The sequence below is a fragment of the Toxotes jaculatrix genome, chromosome 9 (genome assembly GCF_017976425.1).
Source record: "Toxotes jaculatrix isolate fToxJac2 chromosome 9, fToxJac2.pri, whole genome shotgun sequence".
NCBI lineage: Eukaryota > Metazoa > Chordata > Actinopteri > Toxotidae > Toxotes > Toxotes jaculatrix.
The window spans coordinates 11,224,286-11,250,814 of record NC_054402.1 but is presented as its reverse complement, the minus strand read 5'-3'; the positions used below and the strand labels follow the sequence as shown (position 1 = coordinate 11,250,814).

At 43.5% G+C, this 26,529-nt stretch overlaps 1 protein-coding gene across 1 annotated transcript in view; it reads right to left on the bottom strand.

The window, feature by feature from the left end:
* The window catches only part of arhgap35a (Rho GTPase activating protein 35a), a 61,576-nt gene that overhangs the window by 18,684 nt on the left and 16,363 nt on the right, over window positions 1-26,529 (bottom strand). Inside the window, exon 2 of the mRNA XM_041046531.1 lies at window positions 2,496-6,345. Within this exon, the coding sequence (XP_040902465.1) occupies window positions 2,496-6,233 (3,738 nt within the window). The 5' untranslated portion in view covers window positions 6,234-6,345. The remainder of the gene's footprint in view (window positions 1-2,495; window positions 6,346-26,529) is intronic.

Below are 26,529 nucleotides of genomic sequence, written 5' to 3'. Positions count from 1 at the left end.
TGGCTGACAATACCCTAAGGCTCCAACAAGGAAAGTGTTTACACTGCATAAACCCAAACCTTCACTCTAAAACCAACTGAAAATCTGACTCTGTGTCAAGCCTTACAAGCCATGAACAGGAACTGCTGGTTCTATACCAACCCCTGTTCAATGCTACAATACATCTCCCTCAGATGACCAAATAACTCAATAACATGCCATCCTGAGGGGATTTCAGGCTGCAGCAGATTGAAAATGGGCTCTTATCTTTGAGACAGCTGCTTAGAAAACAGGTGATGGAACTTGATCACTTTGTTACAACCAAAATTAAGCCATAATGGCCTGTAATGTGGATATCCAGATCCCAGATGTGCTGTAGGGCACAAATCAGAGGCACCAATTAGAGTAATGATGACGACACTGATCTAAATGCTGCTGGCTTCAATTTTCTTGGGGATATGTTCTGAAACATGTAGGTTTATAATGTGTCATGTGATACTTTATTGATTCCCTTTTTGACTGGCTGCCATCTGAGTACAGGGGTCAGAGTACAGGGCCGGGTAAAAGTCAGTGCTACTGAAGCTTGTATACTAACACGGGTCTTGGACTGGGCTGTCCATTTCACTGGCAGTCTGTTTGACAAATAAACTACACTCCTGCCTAGCATTTGAGTTAGAAAGACAAGTGGCACTGAGTACACTGTGAGCTAAGTCAGACAGTCCATAAAGGAAAGAACGTAGTTATGCAGTTCGGAGCTATGCGAGATGACAGCCTTCACGCAGGTACTTGGACATCACAGCTGAGTGTGTGAAAACATTAATCATTCCCCTCCTGTTCCACCCTACTGACAGCCATGGTAATTATCACAGACACACAAGCACAACATACACAGCTGTAACTCCTATTCAGCTGGCACTCCTGTGCCACGCCATGTGTGTGAATGAACAGCATGCCAGGCTGATAAGCCTAACAGAGTGAGGTCAAAAGTATCACCACAACACGTGTGAGAGACAAGCACAGAAATGAATAGGAGAGGGGTAGATAGAGGCTGGGAACAAGTCAAGTAGGAGATACCGGTGAGTGCAAAAAACAACAACAAAAAAAGAAAGCCTCCAGCAGAAAATAAAACAGAAAGGTAAAAGAGATTTGATGAGAACAGAATGGGGAGAGAGAGAGAGAGAGAGAGAGAGAGAGAGAGAGAGAGAGAGAGAGAGAGAGAGAGAGAGAGGAGTATGAGAAGCAGAAAGTATGAATCAGCAAGAATAGAAGACAAACATTAAATATGAGAGAATGAAGGGAAGGAAGCAAAGAAAGTCAAGCTGACAGGGAAGACAGCACATCCTTAACTGCAATACCACAACAGTGAACAGTGAACAAAACTGCCTTCACTAGATGACGCTGATGTTGATTACTTGATCCCTAATAGCACATGCACTGTATCCTTTGACATTTACGCTGTCAAAGGGTACAGTGCTTGTGCCATCAAGAAAAGGGGCCATGCTACAAATGAGGGAATAATTATTATTATTGGTGCTAAAATAAGAATTGTGAGATGGATGTTGATGCTCTCTAAATCATGGTGAAATATATGTCACACATTATTATGTTAGCTCTCATATAATGGGAAACCTGATGCAACCAAGCAGAGATACAAAGGTGCATGAGCAGACAAAATAGCACAGTGTTCATTACGAGTTTCTGCCTTCTGGTATAGAAGTTTAGTGACTAGAGTTTGTCTCTTTTTCCTCTGATGATGATCTGGCTAGTTTAGAGGGCTCCCACGGAGCAGTTATGGAAAAAAAATATAGCAGAGGAACCCCTACAGTATGTTATGTTCTCTCTGAGCTAAGATGCAGAGAGTAGAGAAATTATAATGAACTCATCGGTTATGTCTCGAACTTAGTGATAAACACAGTTATCCACCAAAGCAAAGAGGTGTTGAATCACAGCCAAGCACCAATCATACCGGGGATTATGGACATTTTATCCATTGTGTCCATTAACGTGTATACACATGTATTTGTTTATGGACAGATTGGTTAGTTACAATTTACAAAAAGTGTTTTGCTGAAAATTTTAATTTCTACTATTAAATTGAATTAAATTTTGATTGCATGTACACTTCTATTTCTGCACTTTATCCTATTTTCCCCGCTGTGGGATCAATAAAGTTCCATCTTATCTTAAAACAAGTGACACTTTCCCTGCCAAAATAATTAGCAGGGTGTGGTACCTTTCAGTTTGGAGGTTATTTTAAGCTTTGGTTAAGAAAACACATTTTTAATTAAGTGTTGTACTTGGGCAGTGGATGTATTCCAAAACAACTTTGCAACATTTTGGAATAACACTTGTTAACTGTTGCGTTTAGGAATAATTAAATCAAGTAATTAATTTAAATGTGCTCAATTTAATATTTAAAACTTTTTTAGTCACTAAACATAGTTGGGACATATTTGCATAATGAACTCATGTATCACACACATTTAACTTAAACAAATGGATGCACAAACACTAACCTTTGTATTTCTGCGCAGGCTCTTGAGGATATTTCTCCTTTTAGGGTCCTCACTCTCCTCAATGGAGTTGTCCTTTTGGGCTCCTCCCTCATCCTGGCTTGCCTTGGGTGCCCCTCCCATCTCATCATCACTGCCTATAGAGAAGCTTGTCCTAAAACTGCTGAACTTGCCAAGCCGTTTGGATCTGTCTCTGTAAAGCTTAGGCTTTACCCCAATGGCGGACAACTTTCTCCTTCGCTCCAGTGAGCTGCTATCAGCCTCACTGTCTGACCCATTCCCCCCAGCACTCCCATTGGAGTGACCTTTGTTGGCATTGCGGATGGTGATAATCTTGCCCTGTGTGCTGTCATGAGGGACAGAGTAAATATTCTCCTCTTCTGTGGGTCGAGGTTTGCTCACAGCATCCATGGGCTCTGCGTAGTCTGAGGGGTCAAAGCCTCCATCACTACCTGGCGCCCAAGTGACAGCTTGGGGCAAGGAGCGGCGGTTGGTGCCACTTTGCTGGTCCATGTAGGGGCTGAGGTTAACCTTACGGACGGGCTTGGGCTTCACTTGAGGAGGAACTTTGTTGTTAAGCTTGCTCTCAAAGGTGCTAAGCTCAGAAATGACAGAGAAGGTATCACTTGAATCATGATCTTGCAGCTTGAAGCTTCCAAGGTGAGAACTCAGACTACCATCCTCCCTCAGGGTAGGGTAAGGTGGTGATGGGTCAATATCATCCTCTGAATCCATAAGAATGTTAACTGGACTAGGAGAGCCACAGCGAGGGCTGATGCTCTCATTGGTACATGCTTCAGCCACATGGTCATACATGTGCGTGGCCTCAACAATAGTGCGCTTCTCTACCACCTCTTTGAGGAAGGGTTGGAAAAGGTCTATCTTATGAAGCCCCCCTACTACCCCACCATGTCCACATATTACTGTGTTAAACCTGGCCTCTATTTCATGAGCCAGTTCCTCTCCCTGACTGACCTGCTCCTTAGCAGACTCTGAGTCTGACAACTCCATCTGGCTCTCCCCTACTGCTAGCAACTGCACTGGGATGATGTCTTGGACCTCACACAGGAAAGCACACAATGTCTCCATAGAGGCCTTGCGGCGAGCAGAGTAAACTGCAATGTAGCCGTGGACTAGCCTGGTCTTGCGGAGGGAGAATGAAGAATGGAAAGAGAGTATTGACAGCTCAATATTCTGCCTCTGGCCCCCTATACTGAGATCCAGCAGAATGGAGGTGCCACTGCTGAGAGTAGAGGCAGGACGACAGTGCTGGGGCAACAGGAAGGGAGCAAGAAGCTGGTCTAGGTCATATGTGTCTCCACACATCAGGCACATGACTATCCTCAGGTCTGCCTCTGGCACTGGCTGGGACTGAGAGTCTCTATAGGCAGAGGATGGAGGGGGCAAGGGAGGGGAACTGCTCCCTAAGCTTCGCCGTGATTCTAAGACACCCTTTAGCATCTGGTTGATCTGCTTCTCACTAACATTGCGTGCGTAGCCCATACCTGGAGAGGCTGGGTCTAGGTAGGCACACTGCAGCTTTCCAGCCACCTGCTGCCCTTGTTGGATAAGAGTCTGAGCTGTCTCCCCCCCAATATCCCCTATGGACCCCACCCCCCGCTTGGTGACTAGAAGGAGGGACAGCGGGAGTTGGGCTAAGCTGTTTTCCCTTTCCCTTCTGCTTATAGTTGACTCTCTCAGCTTCTCTATACTCTCAAAAACATACGAGAGGGATTCCTTTGAGTTGTACAAACACAGGCAACCATGGGGTGTAAAGGTTGGTGTGTGGAAGGAATTGACCGGCAGACGCACATTGCCCTCTATGGGACGAAGGGTTAACTCATACATCTTGCCATCTAACACGTACCGGTCATCACTGGTGCACAAGGACCTTATCTCATTTGCCATCTCTCTGGCTAGCCCATCTTTCCCTAGGATGACAAGATTTATCCTTTCAGCCCTCCCCCCATCCTGTCTTGAACTGTCTGATGATGGGTACCGGGTAGGGAATCTGGAGGCCAGTATCTGCTCTATCTTACTGTCCACACAGTGGGGGCTGTTGGGACAGGTGTCCTTTGTGGGGTGGTAGACAAAGTGGATATGTTTCAATACCAGGGCATCCCTTTCTGCCTGCAGCTTCTGCAAGGCTTTAAACCTTTGCTCCTCACCCAACAACTCCTGAATGGCTCCCATTTTCTCTTTACTTGGCTTTGCATCAACTTCTAGCTCATAAAAGAGCTCAGAGTATTCAAGAAGCAGTTCCTGAAAGTCCTCTTTGGCGCGGTCAATGATTTCCTTCTGGTGTTTGTTGTAGATATCCAAATATTCAGCCTCATCCAGCCACTGATAGAAGTCTTCATTCATGATGAAGCTTCGGGCCTCCTCCCAGGGTTTCCCTGGTGTGATGAAAGGAGAGACACTTAGCTTCTCCTTGAACTCCCATCTCATCTCAGCCCGTTTGCGCTCATTCCTTAGCTGCTCCAGATGGGTCTCATAGATAGTTTCAGCTGCAGGGGTCTCCAGAAGGTCCTGAGGGATTCGATCATCCTCCATGTTATCAATGTGAGGTGTGGTCTCCCAAGGGGTGTCATCTAGCACTACAAACCATTGGGAGAAATCTCTCTTTGTCTCAAGGACTTTCTGAACTCCAGACCAGCTCAGATGGTCTATCTCATCCAACTCTGGTAACAGTATAGACAGGGCCTGTGGTAGAGTAGTTAGATAGGCTTTCCTACGTTTCTCTATATGCTCTTGTTTAAGTCTATGCACATGTTGCTGGAAGAGCTTCTTGGCTTTAGCTGTCCCCTCAAGGAAAACATAGTCCTTGTACTCAGGGGCAGCCTGCATGCGGCGACTGACAGCGGGCCATGTCTCATTGTGGTTCTTCACAATTCGGTTGACCAGCCACTCATAGCGGTCTTTCGCTGAGGCAATTTGTTGACTCTGTTGTTTCAGTGCCTCAAAGTAAGGGATAATTTTGGGCTTACCCCTACTCTTGTCTATTAACTGAACCAGTGTAAGAAAAGCTAAGTCAACATTGACATTAGAGCGTGCTGATGTTTCTACCACCTGTAGGTTCTTCTTGGTTAGGGCAAAGGTGTGTGAGTCTTTAATATAGCGCTCAACTCCTTCATCACATTTGGTAAGAACCAGTACCACAGGTTTCTTCGTTTTGGCTAGCTGGTTGAACAGGTTGGTGACAAACTTCATCTGGTCCTCAAAGCTGCGGTTCATACCCCTGCTAACATCCACACAGAGTAAGAAACCATCCACCATTAGCTTGCCTTCAGGCATCTGCTTCTGCTCAAAGTCCTGCTCCAGCCCCAGCTGATCTGTGCAAAAGTACATCAGCTTCTCAGCCGAAGCCAGCTTGGTGGAAGCTGCCCTCTTGATGTAAGGCTGGAGTGCTGTGCTTCGGTGTGGCTGGAACGTCTGATCATCAATGAACTCTGTCTGCTCCACCACATTCATACGGCATTCTGGCCCCTCCTCCATCATCCGCCCAGCCTCACCCCAGAAGAGGAAGTGGTCATTGTTCACCACACGGCCTCCAAAGTCACTGGTGCTGAGAACGGAGGTGTGGTCTAGGTAGAAGTCATCTGCACTTGGCCGGACAAAGCGGTTACACAGGCAGGACTTGCCCACACCACACTGGCCTTTCTCCTTCTCCGTGCCGGACAGCCCAACCACGACCAGGTTGTAGGTGGGTGCCCGGACATCTTGCTTTTTGGCCATCATCATCGCTGGCAGAGGCTCATCCTGCCATGCTGGCCGCTAGCTCTAGGGAGAGGAGGAGGCAGCCAAGGAAGGAGGGTTTCCATGCAAGGGGAGCTCACTGGACTGGGGTCTGGCCCTGTATGATAGAGAGAGAGAGAGACAGAGAGAGGAGATATAATTAATCTAGAGAAATACAGAAAAAAACATTTCATTCCAGTGACAGGCCTTATTATTAGAGAGCTATTGTGTCTCTCATCTAAATTCCTACTGTGTGCCTATGTGCTGTTAATAATGTTTAATCTGTGATCCTATTTCTCCACTGAATGTTTCCTGAAAAGATTGAGGTCAGTGGCAAAGCTGCTGGAATGCTGCACATTACTTAACCCAGCTGTAGCTCAGTAAAAGGCAATTTTTCCCCCATTTAACTCATTTAATTTTTATACTGCCAGGACTGCACTGCTTACAGTGGTGCCTTCCACATTTCATTCCCATGTTCGTTGAAACTCGATGTGTGTTTTGGCTTATTATCTGACATCTAACAGTATGGCTGGTCGTCTCGCTGCCAGCGGCAGTAGAATAAAGTTATGTGGGGTTTTCACTATCGCAGAAAACAGACACACGAATGTGCACACAAATACACACACCACCACATACTTCTGAAAACATGCACACTAAGCGCGCTGCACCCCAAATGAAAGACACACACGAGAAGATGAAAGCAGATAAGTGTTCCAGAGCTAAAGTTAACTAATTGGCCAACTAGGGAAAGCCATCTGCATTTTAAAAGGCTGCACTGCCTGTTGGCTGACTCGTCTCCATCAAAAACATGTTTTCCTATGTTCCTCACCAAATAGCACTCTGCAAACAGATCAGAGTTGGCTGATGTACCATCACTAATGTCTCAACATATTTACCTACAGTGGATGCAACAATTCGGTGTCATGCTGTCAAGAAATAGCACATAGACCTAAGAAAATACATTGAGGCTCAGTTGACCAGTCTCAGTTTAATTTATTCTGTTTGTAGATCAGACCTAAAAATAAATTAATGAGAGAGAAGACAAGGGGTGGGGGATGCTCTTTATGAAATGGTGCTCTTTGACAGCACAATTTGTAAGGAACAAAAATCTTCCAATGCTGTAAGACAGCCAGCACACAGACTTGCAGTATGAGACCACCCCCTCCATGTCATAACTGAGGCGTTAATGTAGTAAAACAGACATTAAAACCACTATTAATCATGAATAGCTCTTTTGACAGAGAGCACAAAAGCAGACAAAGCCTTCATTGCTGCTGAATTGAGTTTGTCAGACAACAGAGAACTGTGGATGCGCAAAGATGAACTTCAAAGTCCAACACTGCTACACCAGAGGGGTAGGCAATAAAAAAGAAACGGTAGGAGGAGAAAAAAACCTCACTGCACTGAAACACCCTGTTGGTAAATATCAACCTCACAACTACCATGTGTCAACTATTGCATATTCTGTACATTTCTGAGTTTTATTTGAAAAGCTGAGGGTCACTAATTGTTCAACAGTTCAAAGCTGACAATTATAGCAAAGCCTTGAAACTCTGAGTTTCTGTAAAGCAAATTCCAATCAGGTTATGAATTAACACTACAGAGGCAACAACTCTCCAGTGCTTCACCTGGTGTAACACCAAGTTCCAGCAAAAAAAGGAATCACTATCAAAAAGAATGTCTTGTGTTTTGATATTTGCAGAGGAAACATGCATGAAAAATGTAACAGGGTGCAGACACACAGACCCAGGCCCTGCAATAATAAGGTGTGGTGAGTGTTGCGCTCAGCCCAGCTTGCAGGTTGATACATTCGCATAGGTATACGACCTGGGAATTATGGTTAATTCCTGGTTTTCTCTTCCTGGACTACTGCATACGTGTGTGTTAGCTTGTCCGTAAATAGTGGTACACTATATACAGCCTGGATGAGAAGAACTCCAGGTGTGGAATCTATACAGCTAGAGTCAGCAGGTTAAAAGGCGCACCTGTGTCCTGACCTAGTCATGTTCACATTACAGAGCAGACGGCCTCAATTGCAATCAGCTACAAAAAAAAACATGACCTGCTGCCCCTGGATATGGTTCACTGGCGAAACAGAACATGTAACCAGCTTGATAATCATCTTTTATCCCGTATTTACCTGACGCCCTCTTGTATTGCCCAGTGATCAGGTTCGCAGACATAAAAATTAAAGGTTAGATGTAAATCACATTCAAAATGAACTCCACCAGTAACAACTAACAGTTCCTTAATACCTGCTGTCATTTTAATTTTGTGCAGTCGCAATTATGTGGTGCAGCTGTCATTTATTGTGTTCTGAACTGCATGTATTTGCTTTTGGAGGTCAACCAAAAGGGATTTCAGGTAGGTTTGTGAGCTCTGTCTTTGCAAAGGTTGCTGTGAACGACACAGAGTGAGCTGTTGTGACATGCTTGAAGTAGCTGCCTACTGAGCTGACAGGGGGTGTTACATTAACAGATCAGTATGGAAGCCATGGCGCAGACCTGCATCAGCACAAATGACCTATATGAGCCCACACATAAAAATGCACACATGAATGTGCACATACAAGGACAACTCAGATTTTGTCCTATGAAATTTCCTGGTGATTACAGTGTCATGTTTGTGACCAGTTGTGAGAGACTCTGGATTAAATAAAGTCAAACACTCCCAAATACCCTATGGAGCTGGAGGCAAGCCAGGCTCAACACTCTCACAAATGCACTGCCAACATCTGCTTCAATGACCCCACCTATCTTTTTCTAAGAATGTTCCTATGTGTGCGCTGTGTCAGTTTTTCTTAAATTCCTGGTCTGTCCGAGTAACATGTCAGTGTAAGAAGCAAACAGCTCAACAGTCTTAAGTGATGTGAGGATACAGTGGTTTAGAACACAGCAGCAGATGAATAAGAAAAAAATAAAATGCCTCATGAGACTGACTGCTGTGCCCAAGCCAAACTGTCAGAAACACAGAATATATACAACCACACAATTCAGCTTGTTTCAACAGCCAGTCTACCGGCAGTTGAAGTGCAGCATTTCATACACAATAGATCTAGTCATTTAGGGAATACATTTCTTCTTTCCGAAGACCTATAAAGACACCACTGCCTGCGCTCAACTATCCTCAGTGCAGCAGTCCAGTTTGCAGAGCAGTGAGGCAACCAGTCTCCCAGTTCGCCCTGAGGCCTGGTGTCTGGTGCGCATGTCCAGCCACATACCATTGTCTCAAGGCCCAGGGCTGTTTAGGGCTGAGGCGGAGAAAGGTTAGGGCCTGCGTTACATCTGCCTCTGACCCTGAAACATGAGGGTAAGCAGAAAAGGAGTAGGACAGAGAGTAGGAGGAGGTGGAAGAGATGCAGGAAGGAATGGAAGGCACTGGGGGAGGAGACAGAGTGGGAAGTTAGTGAACACGGAGAGGATGGGGGTATAGAAAAGAATGGGTACGAGGGGAAGGGGAGATAGGTCAGTGGCCTGGGTCATGTGAGGAATCCCCTCAGGCAAGAGAGGTAGGGCGTGGTGAGGCCTGGATGAACTGGCCTGATGAGAAGATAGGATGCATCTGTAGGGTACTGGAGTGTAGCCTGAAGCTAATGCTGGGGCGGCAGGGCGTGAAGTTCATCATAACACGTGCTACAAAGGGCAGCAGGGTAGAGGCTGTGTTCACTGCCCATAAAGAGAGACCATGTAGCTTTCACGGGATGGCTGCATTCCTTTCATTACAAAGTTAAGAAGAGTTAGCAAGGGAGCATTGCCCAGGAGTTTGAGGTAATTGTCAGTCAGGCCTGTTCTGATATACCCAAAAATCATACATCAGTTTTACTGCAGAGTGCACATGGACTGAACCGGAAAGGTCAAGAAGTAGATGTGAGGGAACTATTAAATGTTACATGAAGTAAAAGTTAAGAATTTTGCAGATGATATAAATATTATAAAGGACAAAAGAGGGGTTTTTCTAATATACAAATGAGGGAGCAAACATAATTCTAATATAAGAGGGAGATGTTCTTTAAGATTTTCCTTAACACAGTGTCAAAAATATCAAATATTTCTTACTGACTGCCACGCAGTTCATATTGAAAACTGTTAAACGAGGATAAACGAGGAAGCTCGCTTGACGGTTCCCCCGCAAGCCCTCTGGTTGTACAGTATTATCCAGTCAGGAAGGCTGGGAGTTGACAGAAACAAAGGTCATGAAATAGTCATGAAGCAGCGTGATGATGATGATGACAGAAAGGCAGCAGGGAAAACCTCTTTCTCTCCCTTATTCTCTAAGAAACAAAACTGGCAGTCCCTCCCTTTGCTTCAGTCCAAAAAAATGTTTTCTCTCTCTTTTTCACTCCTTTTGCCAGATGTAAGTCTGCAGCCAGTTGTACTTCCGCTCTCTCTCTCTCTCTCTCTCTCTCTCTCTCTCTCTCTCTCTCTCTCTCTCTCATGCTCTCACCCACAACATTATCCTCATCATATAGATTTCCCATCCCCATCTGTCAAGTTTTTTTTCATTCTACCGCTGTCTCCATCACTCTCTCCCACACTTCTCTTCCCTCCCATCTTCCCACCCTCTCTGGAGACCTGTTGTCCATTAGTAAGAAACTGGGGTCGTGGGCAGAGGACTGAGCTGTGGGTGGGTTGAGGCAGTTCTTACACTGATACCACTTCCTGCTCAAGATGTGCTCTCTCACTGGACAAGGGTATGGACAGACAGATGAATATACATGAAGAGGAAGTGGGTGGGGGTGCTGACGAAGACCAGTCCAAAACAACATAATGCAAATACACAGCACGCAACCAGTGATGCACACATTGACGTGTTAAACAAGTATGCAAATAAATATATCTTCATATGTAAATGTCACCACAAACCACATTCAACGCACTTTACACAAAATGTTCTGTGGTTCAGTGTACTCAGTTTATCTACTAAAACAGAAGTCATTTGTCTCTTCCACAAATGTGGCATATCCATCTATCACTCACCAAACAGGAAGTACAAATTTCCTTGCTGTTTCCATCTACTGTATGTGTGTGCACACCAGCAGAAAACATAAACATTGCAATCATACCATTGCTAATGCATCTCACATGTGTCCAGGCACACAAAATACACCCAAGGTGTAATAAATTATTCCTACAAGAAGAAAATACATAGACTCAGCACAGTCTGAATCAATACCGATATGTCCCATATAATCTCATCTTTATAATAAACACACAAAAAAACATATGTGCACACCAGCACACAGAATTATTAATGCAGCAGCCAAACAGCCACCAGATATCGAGGTCCTGATCCAGTGGAGCTGGTCAGTTGTGACTGGGATTATCGACACTCTGTGGATTAGCGGCAGCTATTTGCATCTTTCCATTTGCGAGATCACAAGTGGTGCTGTTTGTGCATTAGCATGATCTGATGGCATGGTGATATAACAACATGAAAAAAGACCCGAGATGCACATAACAAATCCCTCCTACGGCTGTTCTATCACCCTGCACATTTGCATGCTGACACGTGCGCACAGGCACATAGTCGCGCTGACACAGAAATAAATACAGTATGGGCCTGAAGAAGGTGATCAGTCATTCCATAAGTTCTACTACAGCACAATTTTACTCACAATACACATCACATTCGCACCATGCTTCCAGCTATAAGTTCACTTCCACTTCCTCCCTCCACCTGGCACTGCGGAGATAGAGGGCTAGCTACTGATAGACCCCCTGAGGAGAGAGGCAAACCGACAGACAGAGGGAGGAAGGATGCAGGATAAGAGCAGAAAAAAAAGGCACAAGAGGGACAAGAGTCCATAAACAAAAACTCAATAACTGAGAATGTAAGATATCTGAATAAGAATAAGACAGAAAGCAGAGGGCAGAGATGACACCATTCACAGTGTAATTTGAAATTCAAGACAATAACTGAACAGTTCAAGGAGCAATGACAGAGGAAAGAGCAAGGTTTAAGTCAGATAAAGAAAGGATCTTGAAAGAATGGACAGTCTATTTAGAGAGTGGAAGGAGAGAGCGGGGAGGGCAGAGAAGGAGTGTGTCACTGCTGTTTAACCTCTTCAATGGTGCTAGAAGGCCTCAGTGATAGCACAGCTAAATATAATATGTGCTGGGAACATGGACAGCGACAGCCATAAATTTGAAGTACCGCCACATAAATCCGCTCGCACACGCATACATACAAGCACAAATAATCACAGTTTCTTCAATGATAAGGTCATTTCTCCCCAAGCTGACAGTGAGCAAGTGAAAAGAGAGAGGCTACAGTGTTTCTGCAACACCAGCTCTGTGACCTTCACAAGTTTGCTGTAAAGTTTTCTTTAATTTTAGTCACTTCAATTCATTTATCAGGAAAATTGGATTTATGTTTCTTAGGTGTGAGAATCTGCTTCTCTCTATTTTATGTCACTGTAATTTTAATGTATCCTCTGCTTATGGATGGTTGGTCAGACAAAAACAAGCCTCACCTTGGTCTTTTTTGAAAAGCTCAAGGTGACGCTTTTTGAAAGCTTTCTGAAAGCTTCACCTTGGGCTCTTGGGAGTTATGAAGGGTATTTTTCACTATTTTTCCACAATTACTACAAAAATAAGGAATGGTGCTGCTTAGTGGCTTAACTGACTGGGATTTTAGAGACCATCACCATCAACTGTTGCTTTACATGCAAGGTCAGACAGACAGTCAAGCTTGTGTTTTTCTCTGGCACAAAAGCTCATCTGTGAGGCTCTACTCTCCCTCCCTCTTAATTCCCTCTGCCAGGCATGAACTGCCTTACTCCTCATTTCTTTCAGTGCCCTGGGCCCTTGTCTAATTCTTCCAATATTTCTCTCTCTCTCTCTATTTTAGCGTGCTCCATCTCCCTCTCTCTCAGCTGTCTTCTCCTGCAGTAGTACCTAACCCCGCAGCCCAGCCCCTGTCAGACTAGTAAGACTGTCTGCTGGTGATATTAGCATACATCTGATCCCTGCTCCCCTGCCAGAAGGCTTGACAGCATCAGCACAACCGCATACACACATTCAGACATCCAATACAGTTGTCCTGTCCTCCCAGCCAAACCTGATGCAACAGCACAAACAAACAGCTACAACACAGACAGATATAGACTGTGTGCAAACATGTCCAGTACACTCAACAGGTGAGGGTATTAAATGTAGATGGGGATGAATGCACACAAACACACACACATTCACAGCAGGTTTGAGCATTTTGCTCTGTTCTTTAAGGAGGAGGATTGGGAGGTGGGTCTTAAAACCCAGCTGCTAATCTTCCACCTGAATGAGCCTCCAATTCTTACTGCTAGTGTAAGTAGCTTGACAGAAATGGTGTGTGTGTGTGTGTGTGTGTGTGTGTGAGAGAGAAATGGGGATGCCCTTCATCTTTCAATACTGAGGGCTGGATATCATTTGAAGAATATTTTCATACCTCTGAAAGATTTTCAAGCAAAACAAAACTTCTACATTTGTCTGTGTTAATATACATGTTCCTGTCTCGGTGCATTAGTGTAAACTGAAAATTGCTTCCAGCACATCCTCTCTGTTTACAAATAAAATCAGACTGTGCATAATAGATTTCCTCAATAAAAGAACCCATAAACCAGAGAGGCAGTTGTGGAAGGAATAGTACAATTGAACAGTTGCTGAACACAACTTTGTCCTCTTTATTTTCTGAATAACTACCGTAAGTGACTCTGTGCTCTGATCTCTGGGCAGAAACGCTATATGTAGTAAGAAAATGTCTTGATAAAACAAATATTACAATTCCACATTTCTTAGATTTTCAATAACTCGACTCAGTGACTCAAACTTATTCAAAACCACAATTCCCCTCCCAGGCAGAGAAAGCATCCACATATAATACTGTGATTTGTGAGCGACAGATCAACTGCAGACATTACCTTCAATTTAATTGTCATTATTAATCCATTTTCAGTGGCGCGCTCATCCTTAGCTAGAGTGAGGTCCTAATAGATGTGCTGGGTGAATTTTCCAGATGGTGAACGAGACAGGAAAGCTGTGCACACTCGCAGAGCGATGCTGCTGCCACCAGAGTTTAATTTTTATCACTTTATCTACTGCTGCGAAGATTGTGACGGCCAGACTAAACTCACGGCACAGTCTTGATTGCAACAATTACTTGATTGCAGCCACACAGCTTCCATTGTTTTGCCTCACTATGACAAAGTTTCCATCGTGCAACATATGGGCTGCATTCTCCTATGTCGTTTGCGTTCCCTGCCTTCTGCTTTAGAGGGGTAGTGGGGCGACAAAGGAAAAAAGGCCAGTGCATATTATACCTCACCATACTTCATTTGCATTCACTTTGATGTGTTGGTACTTTGGCAGAAAAAAATCTCTATTTGGCCTCACTATACTAAAGGAAAAAAGAAAATTTAAAAATTATGATTCATAATTAGCCATAGCCTATATCCTTGGTGTATGTTGTTATATATCAAATAGAGAGCCCTTAATAAACTGCAGCGCCTTCCGAAACTCACTCTGAAGTTAAAGCAACACAATTTTTCCTTCTGATAAGCACTCACAATGTAAGTATAATGCTGCTAAACTCTTTCCATCTGGACTTGTAACCTGCAGGCTTTGTATATAATCAGGTGCTGTGATCCCTACATGGAGATCTTACATCAACCAGAGATCACCCAAACTGTTACTAGGTGACAGATGGTCCTCGCACACACAAAAACAACCACCCAACACCTACACCATATGCTCCAACGTAGATACGGCACGTTCATATCTCACACATGCCCTCTACCTCGCCTGCTCTCTGCTTAAATAGCAAAAGTTTAAATGAATTGTGTTTTTAAAACAGCTTTTTTTCTCTACTTCTCTGCCAAGAGAAATGTTCACGCGCTGCTGAATCTTGAGACCAATTAAATCTGAAAATGACAGAAATGAAGGAACAAGGATGGGCCAAGAGGGAAATGGAAGATAATATAAACCAATTTCTACAGAATGCTAGAAAGTATAAGCTCAGAAACATAAAGCCTTGGCTGTTAAATTGCCGTATGCCAGCAACTATGGTAAATCACTGCAAGGCTGTGAATTCCACGCTGTATGTGGTCTGTTCTTGTCATGTTCTCATGTGTGGAGTCTACGTGCTAATGGGCTGGCCCGGGCAGCAGCATCCATACAGCATCATCTTCCTGTGCTACCCTGCCAGTAGCACAAGAAGACAAACTAGTCAATACGTGCCACTTCCACTTGAATCTCCAGTCAATCCTCTCAGTCCTTACCAGCTCTGTGGACAGCTAATAAAGCAGCCAGCAGTAATAAAAGGTATGCCTGGACCTGCCAACTGGTTTTGACAGGCTCTCTGAAGTTAAAGGCACTAGAAGTTGTAGACAGAACATCCCGATACAGGCTTTGTTTGTGCAATTATTTTTTCAATTAACTGGACACTTTTTGTACCCTCAATCTGATCGACTGAGCTGGGGATGGCGGTGGAAAAACACCTTGTTATAATAAAATGGATTTGAAAAGTACAAATGGTTTTTGAGGGCTTGCATTGTTTGTAGACACCGGAGCAAGATTGTGTTTTTCATTTCGACTGGCTCAGAGAAAAAGAAATTATTTTCCATCAGTAAATGCAACCTTTCAAAAACCTGGGTGCCCCATACTATAACAGAGAGATGAAATAAAACCAAACAATAGAAGGGAAGTTTGTTGGTTGTGCATGTGTTGCGAGGGGCAGAGGTGTGCGTGAAATCATAAATAAGGCAATGAAAAATATTATGAGAGATGAGGAAGAGAGTTTTCAGCAAAGTGAGGTAAGAAGGGGAAAGAGATAGAGCGAGAGAGAGAGAGCAAGAGAGAGAGAGAGAGTTAGCGTTGGGGGAGGGAGAGGAGGAGGTTAACACAAGCGGCTTCTGGTAAGTGCTTAGCACTTGCGGTTGGCTAATGGTACACAGACAGGGCTACTTTACAATCGCTCATCTCCACTTCTTGCTGCTGCCCTGACAAGCCTCAACATGAAAGAAATAAGCCCCTGTTAAAAAGGGACAGACAACCACTTTCTCTTCTACTTCTTGCCCTCCACCCTCCCCGCAGTTGTCTCTACCTCCTTTCAGTTTTTATGTACTTGTCATTTCCATCTTTAAATTGTTCTCTCATCACTTTTTGCTCTATCTGTCATCATGTCATCCATGAGTACTCCTTCCCATCTAAAAGCACAGGAGCATCATGCTGCATGTCCTAGGAACAGGATGAGCTTACAGAGGGAGACAAGTGCTAGAGATACACACACATGCCCTAAATCACCCACCGAGGAAGCTAAAAGAAAGGTACACAGCACGCTAAAAGAAAGGATGACACGGTGAGGGGGGAAAAAAAATGAAGAGCCCCAGAATGAAGTGGAGGACTGCTGCCAAAGACGGGTGAGTCACTGCAGAGAGAAAAAAGCTAATGATACAATTGAAAACACCTGAACCTGCCACAGTGTCAATTAAAGATAATGACTTTTTACTGGTTGCCACAGAAACCAACTGTTGGCACAAAGGCAGATGGCTGCAGAGGCTTCCCTCCCCCCCACCCCCCAACGTTCCTCCCCTCCCTTCCCTTTTTCCTCTATCACTTTCATTTTTTCCAAGAGCTTTACTTTTTCTGCCCTTCCGCAAGCTCCCCCAAAGTGCAATTCATGCAGGGGCAATAGACAGCCAAACAAACAAACCATTTCCATGCTTTACTAACTCCAAACTAAAACACCCTCTGCTTTGTCTCTTTGGTGACAAGAAATGAACCATTTATTTAGATCCACAGATAAATAAATGAGACGGAAAAGTGGTGAACAGGGCTAACTACATAGGGCTAACTACAGTAAATGTCCTGCAGCTTTAACAGAGTATGCGTAAACAAATCACCTTTTAGCACTCTAAAAGCAAGCACATGGAGGAGTGTCACCTCTGAGCTCATTCTGCTGTGAGTGGAGGAAGCTGACTGGCTCTAAGGCAGCTAGTCCAGGGGTTACAGGGGTTATGCTTGGTCATCCATTTTAAATCAGTCTCCAGACAAACACTAGAGCGCCATTACAGCCCAAGACTTTGCTGCTCTGCACTGATCTGTCTGCAGCTGCAGCAGTATTACGGCCCAAGGCCGAGCTCTGCCTGCCCGAGGCTCACTTAGTTGTGTCCACACTCGAGCTGGTCCTGTCTACATCACAGTCAGAGGAGTGTATCCTTTCAGGATGAGGGTCAGCTATTACCACAGTGAGATAAATACTTTGAAAAGGGCAGGGTATTTTGTACTTGTGTCCTTGTGCATGTTCAACCACAACACAGCTTCTTTAACCTGAGAACTGTGTAGAAGACGGCAGGAATGGAAATTGTTTAAAGACATCACATACAACAATAGATGTATTTCTTCAATGCAAAGGACATGACGCCACTTTCTTAAATCTCGTTTTCTTTAAGTATATTGTTGTTTTCACTTTTTTTCTGTTAAAGCCAAAATATCAGATTTGAACTACATGTTAGACATACTATAAAAGACTATAGTACGTGTAGCCAATGCACCCGGTGAGTTGCAGAAACTCATCTGTACTTTACATAATTTACCGTACTCTCATGTCTGTACATTAATTACGGGGCTCGAGCCAGCGGGGGCGGTTAGCTTAGATTAACATAAAGACTGTCAACTACTTGTCATTTTTTACATTTATGTTTGTGTACACATTAAACAAACAAGATGCAATATGTTAATTACGAACTTTCAAAGCATCACTGGCAGTATTTTTGAACTTTGGACAGAGTCAGGCTAGCTACTTCCCTATGCTACCATTCTTTATGCTAATTTAAGTGAACTGCCTTCTGGCTCCTACTCCAGAGCTAGTGCAGGGCATGAGAGGGGTATCAATCTCTTCTCTGCAAGAAAGCAAATAAGGATAATTCCAAAATGTCAAGCTATTCATTTAATGCTGCACATATTTTATATTTCTTCCTGGGCTAAAAAGGGCTGTCCCCTCCTGGAGACCTTAGCCTGTGTTGAGAGTGGCAGCTGGAAGCCACCAGCGGTCTAGAAGTCTGGGCTGGAAGTCTGGATCTGTTAAGAGAGGCTACAGAGTAGAATGACAGACTAGAGGACAAGTCTGAAGCTATAGCCTACTGTAATGCTGTACAACACAGATGCAGTCATATAGAAAAAAAAACAATCTTGGCTTCTGTTGACTTCATCCTCTTCCTCATTTCCTTAAGTTATATTCATACTATATAACTTGATATTCTGATTATTCTTTGAATTATTTATTTCTTCTTTAAACTAGCTTCTACACATTGTTCCCTCTCCAGGCCCGGAGGAAGAAAATGTCTCAGGAAAAGGCAGGGGGTGGGAATTACACCATTCTCTGTGCTTAAACAGGAAAGGAACCAGGTTGGATTTTACAGCAGTTCTCCTGGCTCTGATCCAGCTGTTAACCCCCAACCTCCTAGTCCATGAACACATACACACACATGCACACACACTATTAATTTCCTATACTTGGATTATTATACTTGCATTATTGCAATGATGCCAAGACTCCTTTCCAATATTCCCCTCCTCTCTCCACCCATGCCTTGTTTTCCCTCTGATTGGCACCATTGCTCCACACTACCTCATATCCCAGGGTTCTCGTATGAGCCCACTGGCCAATCACGTTAGCTGATACAGTTCCAAATTCTCGAGGAGGGCAACACAAGAATACCAGGATGAAAAAGTGTACAGTCATTCATGCTGTGTTACTGCTGGTCTGATATCCGTTCTCTTCTTAAAAATACAGGAGTTAAACTACACTTGAATTTTCTGGTAATACTTTATTTCAGATCCCCCTGTTTTGCATTTATAAGCAGCATTTAAATATTAAACAGTTCATAATGTGTATTATAAATTATACATTATCATGTGCTGTAACGTAGTTGTAAGTAGGGCTGAAATTAATGATTATTAGTTCCAGATGACATGTAAGTACTACACAACAATTGGATTACACATTGTAAGGATTTGTTCATGTGTTACCATATATTATAAAATATGAAAAACTGCATTATCGTGTGCTATAAATAATTTATTGAGTATTTATATATTCCTCATAAATACTAAAAAGGAGAGTTAAAGGGTTGAAAATTTGGTCAAAAATAGTGGCAGAAACAATCCTGTTTTCAAAGTTGCAAACGCACAAAGGAGACTATCACGACTTGCAGAAATGAAACCAAACAATATGTTCCTGTCCAAACTTCCCATTTGAAATACTGGGCCGGTGTTAACGCAGCTTCTGCACTTGAGAGTGTTTCAGACACAACACAATTCTGTTTTAGTGCTGACGTCATCTTAGATAATGCTCATCTCACAAAGACACACAAATGCACACACCCGGCCAGGCGTGCCATCTTTAAGCCTTTCTAATCCTTGATCTCAGACAAAGGAGGATGGCCACACTCTGTCTCACACACTCTACCTGTCTCCCCCCACAAAATGCTAGTCTGTCTATTGATGAGCGCAGGCTAAGGTCATTACTGTGATTGTCGTGTGAAGGTAAAGAGGGATTATTTGGCCACTGTCCACTCGACACAAATCAGGGACTTAAGGTTCCTTTTTTTTGTATTTATCTCTTTCTTTCTCTTACCAATCTCTCCAGCTCACTTTTCTTCTTTCTCTTCCTCTCCTGTCTCCATGGGGATTTGAGCAGAGCGAGAAGGGGGAAGAGGGTGAGGGAGGGAGGGAGGGGAGGAGGTATGAGCCAGTCAACAAGTTTCAGTATTATTTTTTTTTATATATATCAAGAGATAAAGGAAGTATGTGCGAGAGGCGTGTGCAAAGCCTCGGCAGGCACAGTGACCAAATGACCTTGAGCTGTTTCTTTCATAAAGCCAACCTAAATAGCAGGGGGGCACAACTAAACATTTAAGCTTGATACAATCTTCTGGAAGGGGGGTGGAGTGGGGTGGGGGGGTACCGGAAAGAAAGGAATAAACGAATTAAGCCAGATAAAGCCTTGTTCCTATTGCGCTCTAGAGACTTGCTGCCATGGTCGTAGGAAGGGGGGGTGGGGAGAAACCTTCAGAAGGCACTTCACAGAAGTGAAAGAAAGGGAAAGCAGTGAGCTGAGTCACAAACTAAAACCTGTTACTACAAGTAATCACAACTTTATCACAAGAAATCAAAAAAAAAGGTTCTTATCGAACAGCCAATACAGCAGCCACAAACACTTCTTCAACTTTTCAATTTATAAACCACATTGATTTAAAATAATTTACCTACATATTAGTTCCTAGCATCCAATAACCTTTAAAATCCTTGTGGAGCATGGCAGTAGCAGTAGACTGCTCCTGGCTCCCATTCCACAATCCACTCTGATGTTTAGGTTTTCAAGTGAGGCCCTTGCCTCAGTAGAAACAACCTATGATAGAAGCTAAATCAAACTCTTGGCACAATCAGGGGAGTATGATAATGAATGAACAGAATTAGATGAGGAGAATTTAAACACAAATGACGCGCTTAGGAACGGCGAGGACAATTTAAACACAATCTGACATTGTCCACACTGGTAAATATTGTCTTGTTAAAATAAATCCACTATTCTTTCTTGGCTGCCTATTAAACCCTATCCCTTCATCTCCCCATTAACTGGCCTGTCAGGCTGTCTGTTTGCTGGGCTGCTCTACACAATGACATGTTTACCTCCAGTCAGATTCCCATTTAGATCCCTGAAGAAGAAGAAGGTAAGAGCGTGTGTGTGTGTCTGTGTGTCCAACAATAACATAAAGCCCTGCTGTAATTTTCCTATCACCTCCTCGCGTCTCTAAATGCTTTTCAAAATAAACGATGGAGTGAGTTGGCTTAGTCTGACTCCTGTCTTGTGCCAGAACATTATCGCTAAAAATAAAATAAGGTAATGAAAACAGCAGTGGTTTAACTGAGTAACTATCATGTAATGTGCCTGGTAGGTGTGGCGCATACACACAGACAACATTCAAATCATGCAAATTACCCTGCTTCACATCTATCAGGCAATCCTCCACCTGCGCCACTGACACCAGTATATTCACATCCGAGGACATTAACAGGATGCTGATGGACCTGGATCCTGGTGAAGACCTTATAGCAGGAGCACGCAAAATCTTGGGATTTGATGTTGTAGGAATGTAGTGATGCAGTACAAAGCCAGCAAGTCATCTCTGGTAACCTTTTCAGTCATGTTTAATAGGCTTTCACTATCTTTGCTTTGCAGTGTCAACAAAGGGGGCACAAGGAGCAGTGAAAAAAATGATATAGAGATGCACAATTAAGACCCACCTGATTTCCAGGTCAACTGCAGGCTGTAGCACAGAACACAATACATTATGTGCCTTATGACCAAGGAGTGGAAATGTCTGCATCACAGCATCCATCGTCAAACTTTCAAGGCCTGTGCTAGTCAGTATCACCTCCATCACAACAAGAGGTAAGGTGGATGCACTGCAGAAAGTGGCTGGAAAACTCCCCAAGCCTACCTCTACTAGGAATGCATATAAGGAAAAAAGGAGTATCACTGAACTGGAAGAGACTTCAAACTTACACAGCAACATTTAAAGCACCCCTAGACACTCAGAGTGATGCCTCCCAGACGGTAAGACCAAGCATTTATGCACAGCCATGCCATACTCTAATTGACTCTCCTAGAAATTAGAACTCATTACTGGAACACAGTTTCCTATAGCATCCATAGAAAATGTTGCCAGTGGAGTTTCAAAGTACCGTGGATGTTTCATAATGTCCTGAGTACAAAAGCTCTGACCAGATTATCTTTCTGCAGAGAAGAAGCCAATATATGATTAGCCAAGATGGAGGAAAATATATGTAAATGCTGGTAAGGTGCTCAGAGTTATCGTGAAGTTATACCTGCCATGACAAATGACCATCAATGACTCTCATAAGGCACTCCATTAACTTCTTGCATCCCAGAACGACCTGTTTCCACACCCACTGAGCACAAATCACAATCTTATTCATCTGCATAAAACACAGAAGAAGGCTTACATTATCCACTCTACACGTAAAAGTGTGTGTAATGTGGTGTGTGTGTAGTGTGCATGCTCTCCATGTCTTCTCAGAGAGATCCCAGTGGGACCAATATCCTTGTATAGACCAGCAGGAAAAAAAACCCTCCACACTGAGCTATGGGTTTTCTCATATCACACACTATCTGTAAACCACACAGCCAGTCTACTGGAAGGCAAATTTATGCGCACACGTCACTGTATCATGAATGTGTCTGCAGGCAAATTATTCAGCTTCTGCTTTGACAGCATTTTCTCAAAGCCCACCACTCAAACACTGACATATCCACATGCTGGCACAGGAGAAATCCTCTCTTACCGGCCGCAAGCCAAAGACACACACATGCTCATGTAATTATCCAATCGTGTGTGTGTGTGTGTGTGGTGCGATCACACATCCACACAGGTGCATGTCTACATGTTGCAGACAAGGACATGAGATCCTCACATGGCTTACATACTCAAAACATCCTACGTGTTCACACCTTCTTCACACACATACGGCACGTGAACATCTTAACACCCTCACGCTTAAGAATTGTTTAACTCCAGCTACATTAACACAAAACCCACCCACGCACACTCTCTGTGCAGACACACTAACCATGCGGCGCTTGTGGTATAATAGGAGAACATGCAGCATAAAGACAGCACAAAGAGCTGGACCTGACTAGTGACAACACTCCCATTCATCACCATACCCCTGGAGACTCTACATCCCTTCATACTGACAGCAGTCAGTAGTGCGCACACACGCACGCACGCGCAAGCAGTTGTGTTACCAAGAGCACCAACGCACAGCACAACAGCCCATGTCAGCATCGCCACCGATCGAACAGGGTTACTTGTGTGTTTGAGTGTGCGTACGCGCTTGTATCCACATATTACTCATCTGCATGCGAGCACATGAACGAAGTGTCTCTGGTAGGAGAGATAAGGGGCTTCTTTATTTCAGTCTTTCGCTTGTGTGTGAATGAATGTGTACATGTGTGTGCTCTCCCAATCATCTATTAAACAGACCTTTTGTAAAGGGGAGGAGTGGAGACATATAGAGATACCAAGAAAGGAAAGAAGAGGGTTTCTAGGACAAGGAAAAATAAGAATAGGCAGAAAAGAGGGATCAATTATCAGACAGAGGCATAAGAGAAAATGACAAGAGAAAGGCAAAGAAAGAGGAAGTGAGGCTCGAAGATGGCAAAGAAGGAGCTCAAGGGGGGCTTATCGTCGTCATATTTTCATTTTAGTGTACAACCTTGAATTTATCAAGAGAGATTTGTAGAATTCAGACACATACAGTACATGAAAACACTGCTGATCCAACTTCCCATTCTAGCCCACAGTACTCAGCCGCCCCATCAGCACTAACAAGCCAATACTGTCAACACTCACAGTGGGCTTTATTCCATCTACAGCGCAGTCTGCTTCCACAAAACCAAACATACACGCTGGCAGTGGCATACAGAATTACACACATATTCTCACACAAAAACATCTCAGGAAGAAAAGGCCTGAACAGCACAAAAATCCTTTTTCATACTGAAATGAAAAAAAAAAACAATCCAAATTTTCTGGGCTCTCTCATCATCCTCCATCTCTCTTTATACAGATAAACCACAGAGTCTAGTCATCAGATGGGTAACTGTCAGAGGACAGGATGAGCTAGTTTAGGAGAACAGCTGTGGATTTGTATTTAAAGCTGTGCTGAAGGTTCTGGACCCATACTTGCAACTCCATGTATTTGTATCTGTACGAGGGTTTGAAGTTTCATCAGGGACCTGTAGGGACAATATCACAGGGCTGAATGAAGAATTGATTCGATATTTAAATTTTGAAAGACTGCAATTTTTAAATCACAAGACAAAGTTTTAATTATAACTTCCATAATTAACTGTGGCTTAACAAGCTGTTGAAATTGAAAATTTAAACCAACAACTGTTGATTTTGCCGGCTATAATGACAAGGGTTACTGGCAAATTTACTCAGCTGTAGCTAATTAATGCTAATTGAGTTAGCCCATGATAGACTGTTGTCTTATTACCAGGCTCGCTACATGGCTGCGTCCATACTTTTTACTAGTTTGTTGAACATCATTCTGTATAATTTTAATGTGTAAAATTCATGGAAAGGGCACAGATTTCTTTTTTTCTTGTTTTTCTATTAAATGTCCAACATTGGCTATTGATTTCAGACAAATAGCCAGCAGCTAGCTGGACAGTTGTTTAGCATAAATGACAGACTGCTGGTAAAGAGGGTTGTCGAAATCTGTCACCTTCTTCTGCCACAAGTTTTTAAGCACATCACATCAGGTTTTTAAGCTCATCGGTTTTAAAGCTCTCCAGGATTCAAAGACCGTCCTGTCAAGTCAATGAAGCCAACGTTAGCAAGAGCAGCTACATTGCAGAGCTGTTAATTGTAGCATTAAGTGTAGTCTGTTAATACCATTACTGGCCAACTATGCAGCTGTTAAATTTGACTGACACCACTTGAATTGAACTATCTATTCATGTACAAAACAGGATAAGTTTGTGCTAATGACAGATACAATTATTATTCTTCAATATTTTTTTGACTGTAAGTGCAGGTGGTTTAATTTAGAGAAAATGGTGGCAATAAAAATTAAACCACACTGGCAATATTGGTTTGAAAAAATGCAATTGGCTATTTTTATCGCCCTGCTATATGGTCACTACTCAATGTTATTCTGGTTTTTCAGCGACCACACCCTCAACCTACGGGGATCTGCAGTGTGACTATTAGAGCATTCAATCTGACTTCTAAAAAAAACACTCAATGTTCCTGGTCCCACAGGTTTACATAAGAGCTACATTTGGTGTTTGTGTGTGTAGACATTGAAGGAGAAACTACTGCACGGAACTCCTTCCATTTTTTACAAGAAAAGCTATTAAAGCCCATCATGCATGTATTAAAGTGGTGCAGTGCAGGGATTCAGGAATTTGTCGTGTCTGAGCATTAACATGTTTCAAGCACAACATCTCAGGCTGCTATCTTATGGACTGAAACAAAAATGGTATACTAACTGTATGCATAATAATGCACACATTACACACACACACACACACACACTTCCACAGGCAGAAAGCACACACATTACACACATAACTGCACAAGTACCCACAACAGAAAGTCGGTCAATGAATGGGAGGGGGCAGGCAGACTAGCAGGTGCTGTGTTGGTGGAAGATATGGCTTCTGTCCACCTCAGCATTTCTAAACACTCACAGTTATCTTCCCTCTCCACAGGAGGAGAGGTCATTTCTTTTTTCTTTTCTCCTCTGCATCACGGTCCCTTTCTCACTTCTGCTTTCCCCGTCTGCTCCTTCCTTTTCTCCTCTCTTTTATCTACTCCCCACCTCTCCTTTTATATCCTTCCTTCTTTAGCTTTAGATTTTTTTTTCAGCATTCTCCTGCTTTTCCTTTCCAACTCCACCCTTCTCCTTTCCATCCCCTCCTTCCTCCTCTGCTCCTCGTCGTCTCCCGTGCTCTCAGTGGAACAGCCCATTCAGCAACAAAACAAAGCTGCCTATAGCATCACACACTGGCTAATCAAGCAAGACCAGAATGCAGCAACCCTCAGATCCACTAAACAGCACCATGATACTGGGCAGCACTGGTACCCTGGCAGGGGTAAAGGAAGGGAGAGGGTTGTCACATGAGGAGGAGAGGCAGAAAGCAGAATTTGAGGAGGTTGAGGAGAATAAATATGCACAGGACAATATTACCTGTTAAGTGTTTGCAGCTGATAAGAGCTAAAAGTAATTTTCATTCCAAAGGTTCAGGCTGTGCTTACATGTGCTTCATCTAAATAAATGAATGTAAATATACACTAACACCTGCAAGACATAGTGAAGAGAATGAGTTTGACAGTACAAAAGGCCGTATGCACTACAGGTTAAGGTGAGGCAGGAAGGGAAGGCTGAAGGAGGGCATGGAGGAGAGGCAGAAAGATAATGGGGTGAAGAAAATTCTCTGACAGGCCATCACCAGTGAGGCAGTGCATTCATGACGATGATGAAACCCAACAATGGTCAGCTGCAATCTCCTCCTGGACAGAGGATGAGCGTTTACAAGCTAGCATGCCAGCCGCTCCTCTGCGAAGGAAAATAACTGCTGTTCAGCTTCAGGAAAAACTCAAAACATGACAAAGAAGCTGGTCCTGCAAGATCGGAGATAGGAGAGATATGTAAACATGCCACAGCGACAACATGGGGGCACATCAAGAGCTGGTGTATGAACAAAGCGTTCTGTAAGCTGGCAGAAA